Source organism: Myotis lucifugus, unplaced genomic scaffold (assembly GCF_000147115.1).
Source record: "Myotis lucifugus unplaced genomic scaffold, Myoluc2.0 scaffold_10, whole genome shotgun sequence".
Taxonomy (NCBI): Eukaryota; Metazoa; Chordata; class Mammalia; order Chiroptera; family Vespertilionidae; genus Myotis; species Myotis lucifugus.
In genome coordinates, this window is record NW_005871058.1 from 14,041,540 (window position 1) to 14,055,301 (window position 13,762).

Genomic DNA, 13,762 nt, shown 5'->3' on the forward strand with positions numbered 1-13,762 from the left:
TTCAGATATTTTTAGTAAGGGCTTAGTGATAAATGTGTATCAATGCTTATGAAATAAAAAAGACCCACAATAATTCTCTATCATCCTTACATTTGTTTCACTTATCTTATGAAGATATTGAGAAATGGAAAATGGAAAACTCCCATATCCATCATGATTTGGGGAGAATTTCCTTGCCTATAAAATACAATTCACAGAGTTACAACAGATATCTAACAAAGCATTTTTGTGAAGCACTTAGTAATCATAAGTGCTATGTCAATTTATTTTTACTACTGTGACCAACTGTGACTAGACAGTAGAAGGAAGAGCTAATGAAATAAGAGAGGTGAAAAGAGGACAAACAATTGAAGAAAGTATTCTAGAGTGGTTTCTACGGACTCAAAAATCCACTTAAAATCAGTTTTAAAAATATAAGAGTGAGCCTCTGTTTTTCTCATTCCATTCAACCTTGATCCCCAGTCTACACACCAAAGAATCATTTTGCCAATGATGCAGAAACCATTTATTAATATACAGCAAATACTGTTTATTGCAGACTTTCCAGCTGACGCATGTGAAAAAGGCACTATGAAAATTAATGAATCTAGATAATCTCTCTAAATGGATTTATGTTAAAATATACAACATTCTTACATAACATCTGTTTTATATATGTGAAATAATATAACATTTAATGACAAAAATCGTGTTTCCAAAAATAACATTTGTTGAAGGTTAAGTATCTTTCTTTTCTATATCTAGAATCTCTCACAGGATTAACATACGTGTAAATTAAGTGTTTCTTATTACCAGAAAAACTTGACACAGATAAACACATAAAATGGCCCCAATTTCCTTTTAACAACTAACATGAATATTCAGAACTGAGACCTTCATTAAGCAAAATACTGTAACTCACACCAATGCAGGCTACTTCCTGGGACATAGTTTGAATATATATGACCTCTTTTCCACTTGTGCTTTCTCATATATAAGAACACAGAACAGATAATAAGCAGGATAGAAGCTAAATCAATATCCAAGCTATACAAGGAATTGTAAGCAACAGAGCCATGACAAAGAGAATGTCTCGGGAATGCTCCATAGGTTTATTTTGCACGTCCAAGGCCTTGTTGTATTTTTACAGTTCATTAAATGTTTTGATCTTTTAGAAAGTGTTGGCATTGAGAACTTTAAATAAATCAAAATATTCTATCACTGAGTATGTCAAACAAGAGACCCAAGTACGCAGAAGCTAGCCTAAAGTAACTCACAGGCAAATCTGGAATTGTTAGACTTTGAATCATGGGCAGTGTCTTTGTTTTGCTGCGATACATAAATTCACCACCGTCAAAAATGCCTGCCTCTACACTGAGATGAGGATGAAGTAATTAATCCAATAAAAAAAAACCCTCATCTTGGTTAAGAAAATATTTCCCAAGGGCAAAAAATTCAATGAGAATTTTTCAGTTTTAATAAAAATAATGGGCCCAGAAGCAAGTCCTCTACTTACTTATGTTTGCATTGTTATTTTTATGGCGATAAATAAAGTGTACCAGGAGATAAAACTGACATTCCCTTCATGGCTTCTTAAAACAAAGCACATTGGAATAATGCCAAAAATGTAAATGGAGTTTAAAAACAAACGAAGAAATTAGTGACTGCTTCCTTCATCAAAAGATTCCACTCCTGAATCACTGGCCGCAGCACTGATTTTTTCCTGTCGTCTTCGCATGATTTCTTGCAATTCAGAGCTGCCGCTGCTATCCTGAAAAGTAAACATGGTTCAGACAAGATGGTTACTGCTTTGTGCAGGCTGAAGGGCACAGCATCAAACAGCTCAGGGTAGAAGCCCTTTGTGTTTTACTTCTAGTATCTGTTAGAGGAAAAACTCAAGGCTGCCCTGCATGTAAGTGATGCTTCTGGGTGTCACTATCACATTAATATATTTTTTTTATTTATATAGTGTCTTAGGGCATTCGCTCGCTCATCATGACTTTCATTTGAACATGATGAGGACATATCAATAATACATGTGGACAGTCCTGGCTGGTATGGTTCAGTGGTTAAAGCATCGGCCTGACGGATCTCAGGTTTTATTCCTGGTCAAGGGCATGTACCTGGATTGCAGGTTTGATCACCAGCCCTGGCCAGGGTGAGTGTAGGAGGCTACCAATCTATGTGTCTCTCTCACTTCAATGTTTCTTTCTCTCTCTCTCTCTCTCTCTCTCTCTCTCTCTCTCTCTCTCTCTGTCTCTCTCTCTCTCTCTGCCTTCCCACTCCCTCCCTTCCACTCTCTCTGAAAATCAATGGAGAAAAATATCCTCGGTGAGGATTAAAAAAATAAATAAATAAAAATAATAATACATGTCGACAGCTCTAGATCCCCTGGGAGAAAGAAGATATGTGTACAATAAGCATAATAGGATGGAAAATTCTCAAAGAACCCTTGCTAGCTCTAAGAAGATAACTCATACCCCTTTAGGGAATTCTAAATCAGGCCCAAAGACTGTCTCAGAACACACCGAGTTTCCCTCCACACGGTGCTGACTTTCCAAGCCCTCCTGCAACCCCTGTGCATCCTCCTTATCCTATTCTTATCAATCAAAGTTTCTGGAAACATAGGTAAGTAATCTAATAAATGAACTAGATGCAAAAGAGGGGCGTGGTGGGAAGGCGGCTGAGGAGGATGAAGAACCTCAGGTAGTCAGTCTCTGCCTCAATTCTCAGCCAGAGGAACAGGAGCGAGGGACCAGGAGGACATGGGCAGTCAGGGCAAATGACAATGATAGGGAGTCTGAACAAAAGGAATCCAGCAACGCTAGGAATACGGCACTTTTATCATACCCTCAGGAAGTATGTATACACTCTCAATAAAATTAGAATGTATTATAATGCTAACAAAACTGCCTCGGAAAAGATATACTTCCTTATTCATATTCCATATGCAGGGAGCCTGATACGTACAGATCAATGTAGGAAAATTTCCAAGGGAAGTAGAATTTTCCTGAATGAGAATAGTTACAGGGTTGTATGCATGAAGCTATTTTACTCTGTGTTGAGTACTGAATTTACATAATATACCTGCTGGAGATAATCATGTATCAATTTCACGCCAAAGCCTATCTCCTTTCATTTGAGTCCAAGTAGAACAAAAAATGAAGGCTATTAAGTGCTGTGAGACGTAAAGTTGGAAACTACCCCTACAAGGCCCATTTTTAAGTGGAGTAGGATAGTGGAAGCTTAAATACGTACAATCTAGAAATTATCTACTCTGCTTCTCCACAGACAACCAGGACTAAATAACTACCCTGAGGGCTCCCTATGTTCATATGTTCATGATGCCTCGCTGCTATTTTCCCTCTGACTGTTTAGATGTATAACGAGGCCTGAGACACACAGCCACGGTTTTAAGAACTTGTAACCTCTAACCTACTGGAGTCTCCAAACTAAACATTAAGAACAGGCAAAAGAGTTCTGGCCTCTTAAGGCATTTACTCACTCAGAAGTAAATGTCCATTACTGTGTCAAAATGGAAATTCCTACAGAAATAGCTAATGCATATAAAATGAGAACACTATGTTTTCATTAAATGTCCAAAAGTATATGCCCTAGCTTCCTGTTACATGAGCATTTATAACAAATGAATCTCCCTGCAAATGGTCACTGATGGCCCCTGGTGACAAATTACAAATGCTGAGTCAAACTTAATGCAGCTCTGTTTGGAAGGGAAACTGACCAACATGGACATAAACAGATGAGTCCAGAGCTTTCAATTAGGGTCTACACTCCTGACGAATGCACACCACCACCTCAGGTCGACAAGTCCTACCTCTAATGCGGCTTTCTGGACGGTGATTTGGTTAAAGACTCTGGCCCCTTCCGGGCAGACTGTCTTCAGTTCATCTTTATTGAGAGAGAAAAGTTGTGCACCATTTAATACTCCAAGGCTATTGACAGTCCTAAAAAAAAGGACAAAGAAATAGAGGATTAGAAATATTGTCTATTAAAAAGAGAAGAAAACATTTCTGGTCCTGCTATAACCTCTTTTCTAAGTGTTCCATACACTGGAACTCATCAAATGGTACTACACTGCTAAGTCCAGATAAGGACAGGGACATGCGTGATATGACCCGGAGGCTATATCACAGGGGTGGGGAACCTTTTTCCTGCCAAGGGCCATTTGGATATTTATAACATCACTAGAGGCCCAATGCATGAAATTTGTGTACAGAGTGTGTACAGAGACTCAAAATCAAGTAAGGAGAGTTTAAAAAACAAACAAACACATAAGCTGTTAACAAAAATAATAGGTACGTTAGAAACCTTAACATGGGTTCACTAAAGGAAAAGACCGATTAGATTATGGTTCACAACAGGCAATGTTGCCTGTTTTTTATTTGCCTGGCACTATATCCCGCAGCAGGAGAGAGGCTCTCTGCCCTGCATGGTCCGGAGTCTGCCTAAGACAGTCCCTCCCGAGTGGCCTGAGAAGGGAGACGGGAAGCTGCAGTCTCAACGCTGCAGACAGTTCACTGAAGGGACCAGGGATGCGACACCACCACTCAGAAAACAGGGTGCCCTCAAAGGAGAGTTATTTCTGCTTCTTCCAAGTCTTTTTTAGCTATAAACAGCTACAGCCATTTCCTGAGATTAACAAAGGCAGTTTGGGCTCTTACATTTCTAGAGTCATTGGTGACGAAAGTGAAAACAATGCATGCTTACACACAAAACTGTGGGGAACTCCCAGAGACTTACACAGGGCTGAAGCCCTTTGACTGTAACCACGTCTTCACGTCCTCTGGTGTGGATTCATAAGTGATGTTGACAACTGGCACATTCTGCCGTGGCACATGGAACTTCTTCTGGGCCGCACTCCGGCCAATGGTCAGCCTGTGGATGAGCTCGTCCTGCACCTCCTCCATCTGCGATTTCCTTCCTAGACACCGACACCGAGTAGGTTATTTCTGAAAACTCCTAACACATCTCTCTCCCCAGAACCCCAATGCCAATAATCCTTCCACCCCATAGAACGTATATTACCCAGTGTTCCAACCATCTTTCCTCACTTTCATCCTCACTCAGCACAAATTCCGTGATCAATTATTAAAACCACTCCCTAGCTTTTCTTTTCTCTTTTCATTGTACTCACTTGGCAGAACCCCAACGCTTGTTAAACCTAACTTTCTGCTTATTCTGTGCCTGCACCTGCCCACTGAGTATAACACAACAATGCTGAATGGTCTCATGTTAAATTCATGAACGTGAACCTCAACTGGGTTGTTAACGCCCTCTGACAATCACACTACATTTCCTTAGGCCAGTGGTCTCCATTGCTGGAAAGTTTGACCCCAGGAGACATCTGACAATGGCCGGAGCCACTTTTAGATGCCACAGTTGGGGTGATGGGTAGAGGCCTGGGATGCGCAGAACAATCTCCTGCAGCAGAATTATCCAGCCCAAAATGTCAACAGGGCTCCAGTTGAGAAATGCTGTGCTAGACATATAATTGCCCACTTTTCCAAAGTATTTACTATCTTCTTTCTCTGTAAACCTCCAGCACCTTACTACCCAATCCTAACCCTAAACTGACAATCTCATTTTCCTAATTTCTGAGAAAATATTTTAAAAGTTAGAAGAGAATCTCCCTAAGTTCTCCTACAGCTCTCCTCACCACCCAGCACGTTCCCCGCACTTGTTGCCTTCCTCCTTCCTTCCTATTACACGATGCTCCTCGGGCCACCCCTCTACACGCACAGGCCCCCTGTCCTTCATTTAAATATTGGACGGTAATGTCTCCTCTACTTATCTGGGTCACCAATTTCCCTCTTGCACTAAATCATTTCATCAGCACACTAACATGCTATGATTTTCTTATTATTTCTCTCCTTTAAATAAGCCCTTTCTTGACCCCATGCTCCCTCCCATTCCTGCCCATTTCTCTGCTCTCCTTTCAGCAAAACTCTCTGAAAAGCTGTCTATACGAGCGCACTTCCACTTCCATTCTCCAATGTTTTCTTACATTCACTGTCATTAGGCTCCTGGCCCTCCTTCCACGACACTTTGCTAAACTCCAGTGGTAGATTCCCAGTTCTTGTCTCACTTAACCTATCAGCAACACTGAGGGAGGCAATTCCCAGAAACACTTCTTGTGGCCTTCAGGACACCACACTCCTGCTATGTCTCCCTGGGCCTCTCCTTCTCAGTATACTTTGCTGAATATTCTCATCTCCCCAGGTAAGTAACATGGAAATAGCCCAGGGCACCCTGGGACCTCCTCTCTGCCTGCACTCACGCCATCAGTGACCACTGGGACCAGGCTCAGGGCTTTAAATGCCACTGAGAAGCTAATGCCGGCCACGATGGTCTCTCCAGTCCAGACGCTCCTGGGACTTTGGATCCATATGCCCACGGCCTCCTTGATGGAGTCGTTTAGATGTGTACTAGAGATCTCAAATATAACGTGTCCAATCCTATCTGCTTATCTTCTTCCTGGAGCTTGCTTTTATGCTAGACTTCCCAACCTAGTTAAAGATAATTCTATTTTTCCAGTTCCTGTGGCAGAATACCACAGAGCTATGCTGAGTCCCTTTTGTCCTCAATAATATCCAATTCATCAGCACATCCTGTTAATCCTGCCATCAAAATATAACAAAAATCCAACCACTCCACTCCATTTTTTTTCCATTACCAGCTTGGTCTAAGCCACCAGCCTATTCACAGCTCGCCCTGCTTCTCCTCTCCACCACCCACCTCTTGCTCTTCATTCTTTTCTCAATACAACAAACAGCTGAAATGATCTTTTTAAAAGTGTAAGTCAGATATTGCAACTCTTCTCCTCCCAATTACTCCCAGGAAAAGGCCCTCCATGACCTCCAACCCCTCCACTCTCGTTCCCAGTGGCTTCCTTGGTGCTCTTCACAGTTAAGAGCCTCTGCCTGGAATGCTTCCTCCACACAGCCCTACGGTTCTCCTTCCCTCCCTTAGATTTCCCCCGTTTAAAACTGCAACCTCCTCCCCATCACAGGCTTTATCATTCTGGGTCACTTAGCACCTTCTAATGTTCACTATCAATTTATCCACCTACTAGTATCTATCTACCTACCTACCTACCTACCTACCTATATCCTTTCATTAAAACAGATGCCTGAGGCGAAAAACAAGTTTGGCTGTTTTGTTTGCTTTATCTGGAACAGTGTAGGAATTCAATAAATAACCTCTGACTTAAATGAATGAATGAGGCATTCTGCTGCCGTTTTCACTGAGACTTTGAAAAACATTATTAGCAAAGCCCTAAAATAACTAGATAACAAAATGAATGCCAAAAGAGGAGAAATGATGTGTCAGAACCACATTGTTAATTAGTAGCATAATTTAGCAAGAACTGGTTTCTGACTTAGACTCAGCGAGTTTATGGCCATAGTCATTGAAACTACCTTTGTTTGACTTGCCTACTATGACTCTCCCCTACTTATTTTATGCTTAAGGAAAGGATGCATACATGAACACTTCTTTATGAGAAAAATGGGGGAGAAATAAATGCATGGGAAGGGGACTAATATGTTTGTGTATTTAAAAAATACAGATATATTATTTGTATATCACCTTCAAGGATTAAGTACAAAGACCTGATATGTAGTAATCCACTTAACTAATGACCAGGTCACAAAGAGAGCTTTTTGTGACCATTATACTATGATCCCCCGTCCCCATCCTCCCCCAAGGAGAGTGTTTTAGAAAGTGTTTGGTGTCCCTGAGAAATAAGTGAAAGTGTGACAAAACTCACATAGTGTTATTTCAGTCTACTTTGTTTTAAATGCTTCAATTCAAGTATTCAGGAAACGTTTTGAAGAAGTCATCAAAAGAAAATAGGAGAAAGGAAGAGAGCGGGGGAGGGATGGACATGGACAAAGGGAGGGAGAAATGGAAAAAAGGGAGGGAGGGAGGGAGGGAGGGAGGGAGGGAGGGAGGGAAGAAAGGCGGGAGGAAGCGAGGGAGGAAGGGAGACAGGGAGGGAGGGAAGAAGGGTGAGAAGGAGGGAGGGAGGATGAGAGGGCTAGAAGGAGTGACAGGAACTATTATGGATTGCCACATTTAAGTAACTCACTGTATGCATTTCATTTATTAACTCTTTCAAATCACATCATACTTTCTCAAAGGAATAAAAAAGAAAAATGATCACTACGCTAAGAGATTTATTTTCTTGTCTGTTGACTCGGCCACTGCGTGATCACCTGTGGTCTGTCCACACCATGGTCATTTTCCAGGGAGTACAAACACCTCTTGTAATGTGCCCTGGCTTTGGTTTCCATTGGCGATGTTCTGGTACACAACAACAAACCAGACTAACTTTACAACTCTTTCTAAAATGACACTTCTGATTACAAATGATTAAACCCAAATAATAAGGGCTAACATTTCAAAGGCATGGAAGAAATGCAAAACAACTAAAGCACTGATATCTTCAAATTGAGGAGAGAAAAGCCTTTTTGAACCCTCCGGTAAATCTATTTGAAAAGTTTATATGACACGGGGCTCCAAGCAGATAGCGTGAATAGGTCTGGTTCTTGCTACTTGCCACATTTTACAAACTGCCGTGCTGACCTTTCCCCTTATTCATGGCTATTTGGTAACATTTTTATGCGGGAGTACTGGCTTTGCAGTTCCTTCCATTTTCTTTTTATCACAAGTCCAGGCAGTAAGCAGAGAATATTGAGGGCAGCATAGTCGCGTACTTTGACAGAACTCAGGCAATCAGTGAATACACACGTCTACCTGGTTCTAAACGACTGCTGAGACCCTACAACAGCCATTCAGAAAATAAACTGTTCTCCAAAAGTGCAAAAGTGCTCGAGAAGCTATCCAAAAATACTTATTTTATAAAATGAAATATATTTATTTAATGTCAAACCATATTATTGAGATATCTTTAAAAGAAATTTTATGTGAGTAAATATACATTTTTTATTATCACATGCGTTAATTTTGGAGAGAGGTTGTGTTTTATAGAGCAAAGTCCCTCTTTTACTTATGAAAAACAGACTTGAAAATGATGAGTCACAATTACCAAGAGAGTTCTCTATCTTTAAAGTATTCCAACTATCCTCTTTCCCATTAGGTTATTCTTAGTTTCTTAGGCTAGGACAAAGAACAAACTGTCCCAACCCACAGACCATCGAAATGGGGGCTGGATGCCTATGAACTCTGATCCTAGGCCTGGAAGGACTGTCACGGTATCAAAGATTACTGTGCTGACGTATCCAATGAGGGAAATGTCATAAACTTGTGGTAGAATGAAGAAAGAACAGAACTTTCTAACAGGAAATGTCTTTCCCATAGAGAAATCAATAAAAACATTTATAGAACTTTCTCATCACAAAACTATGTCTTTAGTGTCTTTGAAAAAATATAAACATCTTTTAAAAATACACAAATATTTTTTTTAATTTAGTAGCATATACTCACACACACTTACACACATTCTCACACACACATTGGTTTTAGCTGCACAGAGTTCATTGTTTTTCCAAAACTTCGTTTTTCCGTTAGTTTTTTTGGTGAGATCAAGATGTAGATAAGAAGGTGATTTTAAATTGGCTCACCCCTCGGGAGAGAGAGTAATGTATAAAATAGGCTTACGCTTCACCCACTTAACCAGAATTTCTAGAACAATTAAGTAGTAATAGTTTTACTTGTTCTTTTTCTTTCTTTTTTAATGTATCAAAATTGGCCACAACTGAATAGAAGTGGCTGGGATTTACTGAGGTGAGAAAAACAGTAGGATAAAATAGGAGTGAAAGATTCAGTAATTTGGTTTTGAATTTGAATCTTAAGCATTAAATCACAACTATAAAGTTAACTAGAGGCCTTGTGCATGAAATTCGTGCACTTGGGGGGAAAGGGCGTCCCTCAGCCCGGCCTGCACCCTCTCGCAGGGAGTGGGCCTAACCTGTCAGTCAGACATCCTTAGTGCTGCCGCAGAGGCAGGAGAGACTCCCGCCACTGATGCTGCTCTCGCCAGCCGTGAGCCCAGCTTCTGGCTGAGCGGCACTCCCCTTGTGGGAGCGCACTGACCACCAGGGGGCAGCTCCTGCGCTGAGGATCTAACCCCCTGGTGGTCAGTGCACATCATAGTGACCGGTCGTTCCACTGTCGGGCTGAAACTGGCTCTCCGACATCCCCTGAGGGGCTCTGGATTGCGAGAGGGCGCAGGCCAGGCCAAGGGACCCCTGCACGATAGGGGCCAGGGAGGGATGCGGGAGGATTCCAGGGCGTGTCAGCCCATCTCACTCAGTCCCAATCGACCGGACCTCAGCAGCAAGCTAACCTACCAGTCAGAGCGTCTGCACCCTGGTGGTCAGTGCAAGTGGTTGAGCACCCTTAACATATCATTAGCATATTATGCTTTGATTGGTTGAATGACCGACCGGCTGACCGGACACTTAGCATATTAGGCTTTTATTACATAGGATAGTTTTAATACATGTATCAGGATGTCAGATGAGAGTTGATATGAAGACGAATTTGGGATTAATTCCTTTTCCACCAGCATAGAGGGTATGGAAAGGAAGGGAAATAGATTGATCATCTACAGTAAAAGTATGTTAATGGAGAAAAGAACCCAGAATGGAGCCCCAAGAGAGGCCATATTGAGAGAATGAAAAATATCCTTCACACACACCCTTTATATACTAAACAAGAGGCCCAGTGCACGAATTTGTGCATGGGCGGGGTCCCTCAGCCTGGCTGGCGATTGAGGCCTATTGGGTGGGGGGCCGACCGGCAGAGAGGAGGGGCTGCGGGAGGTTGGCCAGCTGGCCCCCCATTGGCCATCAGGGGGGCTGGCCAGCTGGGGGGAGGGGCCATGGGAGGTTGGCGGCCACCACCCCTCCAATTGGGGCCAATCAGGGGAAGGGTATGGCCAGGGGGAAGGGTCCACGGAAGGTTGGCTGTGGGAGTGCACTGACCATCAGGGGGCAGCTCCTGAATTGAGCGTCTGCCCCCTGGTGGTCAGTGCGTGTCATAGCAACTGGTCGACTGGTCATTCCAGTCATTCAGTCGTAATGGTCACTTAGGCTTTTATATATATAGCTATCCTTCACACACACACACACCCTTTATATACTAAATATCCTTCACACACACACCCTTTATATACTAAACTAGAGGCCCGGTGCACAGATTCGTGCGCCGGTGGGGTCCCTTGGCCTGGCCTGTGGGGATCTGGCTGAAACCGGCTCTCCGACATCCCCTGAGGGGTCCCTGATTGAAAGAGGATGGTTCTCGGGTGACACACCCTGGAATCAGGCTCCCTCCTCTCTGGTTCCAGGTGCGTCACCTGAGAACCGCAGCTGCTAAATCACCGCAGCTCAGCAGCTCCTGTGTTGAGCATCTTTCCCCTTGTGATCAGTGCATGTCATAGCTATCGGTCGGAGTGTCTGCCCCCTGGTGGTCATTGTGCATCATAGCTACTGTCGGCCGGTCGAACGATCAGACGGTCACTTAGGCTTTTATATATATATAGATATCCTTCACACACACATACACACACACACAGACCCTTTATATACTAAGTACCCTTTATATACACACACCCTTTATATATTACATATCCTTTACACACACACACCAGAGTGAAGAAATGCATTCCTGGTACCAGTTTTCCAAGAATTTTTATCTATCAAATATAGATCATGCAAAATAATTTTATAATGCTTATAAAACATAATTTAAAGAGTAAATGGACCAGATATATACAATAAGGTATAGCAGAATAAAAATTATCTTAGAATTATCTTTAGTTTTCAAATTATCTACATTGCTATTCCCAGTACTAAAAAGGATAATCCAGAGTTGGTCACAGTGTTTTTTCTTTTTGTTTATTTAAATCTGGTTTTCAGCCCTAACCAGTTTGGCTCAGTGGATAGAGCATCGGCCTGCAGACTGAAAGGTCCCAGGTTCGATTCCGGTCAAGGGCATGTACCTTGGTTGCAGGTACATCCCCAGTAAGGGGCGTGCAGGAGGCAGCTGATCGATGTTTCTCTCTCATCGATGTTTCAAACTCTCTATCCCTCTACCTTCCTCTCTGTAAAAAATCAATAAAATATATTTTTTTAAAAAAATAAAAATAAAAAATAAATCTGGTTTTCACAGAAACCGTTCAAATTTAAATTTATGAAAGACTAAAGTTAAAATATAAATTACATGAAATATGAATCCAGAGACCAAATTTGAAACTGCTATTGGCAAAATGATCATATTAAGTTAGTATTCCTGTGCATATATATATGCAAGAATAGCAAATATAAGGAAAAGGAGCAGGAAAACTATGGTGATGATAGAGATGATGATATCAGCAAATATTTACTGACTGCTTATAATGTGGCATATTGGTCAAAATCAACCAGGGCTTTTCTACCTCAACACCACTGACATTTTGGGCCAGATAATTCTGTTGGGGGTTGGGGAGAAGGGGGTCCTGTTCATTTTAAGATACTGCTAAACCTCCCTGGATCTAACTATTAGATGCCAGTAGCATCTACACAACTGTGATCAAAGTACATCTTCAGACAATACCACATGCTCCTGGGGGGAAGGGGGTAAAATCACCCCTGACCAAGAACAACTGATCTAAGTGCTCCCTGTGCATTATCTCATTGAATCTTCACAATCACTCGTAGAAGTAGAAACCATTATTTCTCCCCATTTTTCAGATATCAAAGTACAGAAGATTATTAAATTGTTGAAGGACACACAGTAAGTGATGTGTCAGTGTGCACACTCAAGTATGTGTGGCTCCAGAGTCTTCAACCCACTACCATGACAGTGTTGGAATATGTGTAGAAATACACACACTGGAGGACAGAGCTTCCTGTTTTTCAAAATTAATTGGAGGATAAAAAAAAACGAGGTGAAAATCTTTGCAATCTACCAAGCATGATGCACGTATAAAGGACTATTATTTATATTTAATATTTAGTGCCAGTAAAACCAATAAGAAACAATATTTTACCTAGCAGTGCTTTTAACTTGCAGAACGCACTGTGCAGTTTTTGTGCGCTCCTCCCCCCCACCCCCACCCCGGGGAACTTACGGTCCACAGGCAGCTGTTTGTGCCTCTGGCTATCTCGCATAAAACTGCCTCCACTGTCACTGGAGCTGCTGTTCTGACGGGTGACATTTGCAGGGGCCTTTGACACGGGAACAGGTGCTGGAGTGGTCGGTGGGAGGGGGACAGGAACAGGAGCTGGCGTTGGAGGAGGCGATGGAGCAGAGGGAGGGTCAGTGGGCTTTGGACCATACTCCATCCTTTGCTTCTGTAAAAAGACAAACAATTAATTTGAAGTTGTAAAAACATAAACCTAGTCTAGGAAAACAAAGTATACTTTGACAGGACATTTTTGGTAATTTACTTGTAAACTTAATTGCAAATTTATATATGTATGTGTATACATACAAATAGCAAATTTATATATGTATGTGTATACACACAGACATATACACACACATCCCAGTCCTGTATAGTATAATAATCATTAAAAAATGAATACTCTATGTACTTGTTCAAATTAAAATGTAAATTAAGGAGTCAAAAGAATATACCAATAGGAAATAGAAGTATTAATAATAAAACGAAATTTGAACTTGGAATCATACACCACCAGGGTAGGTCAAAGGATTTCTGATTATTTCATAATTTCCATTAATAAAAACTTCTCATTGCACTGGAAGTCTAAATATCAATAACATAGAGCATTACCTATTCCTTACTTTAACTGTA

At 41.6% G+C, this 13,762-nt stretch overlaps 1 protein-coding gene across 1 annotated transcript in view; it reads right to left on the reverse strand.

Annotated features, from left to right (window-relative positions):
• Positions 1–481: 481 nt before the first annotated feature.
• EPS8 (epidermal growth factor receptor pathway substrate 8) overlaps positions 482–13,762 on the reverse strand; it is a 103,967-nt gene continuing 90,686 nt past the window's right edge. The window contains 4 exon segments of the mRNA XM_023750077.1: positions 482–1,750; positions 3,815–3,944; positions 4,741–4,921; positions 13,076–13,298. Of these exon segments, the coding sequence (XP_023605845.1) occupies positions 1,637–1,750; positions 3,815–3,944; positions 4,741–4,921; positions 13,076–13,298 (648 nt within the window). The 3' untranslated portion in view covers positions 482–1,636.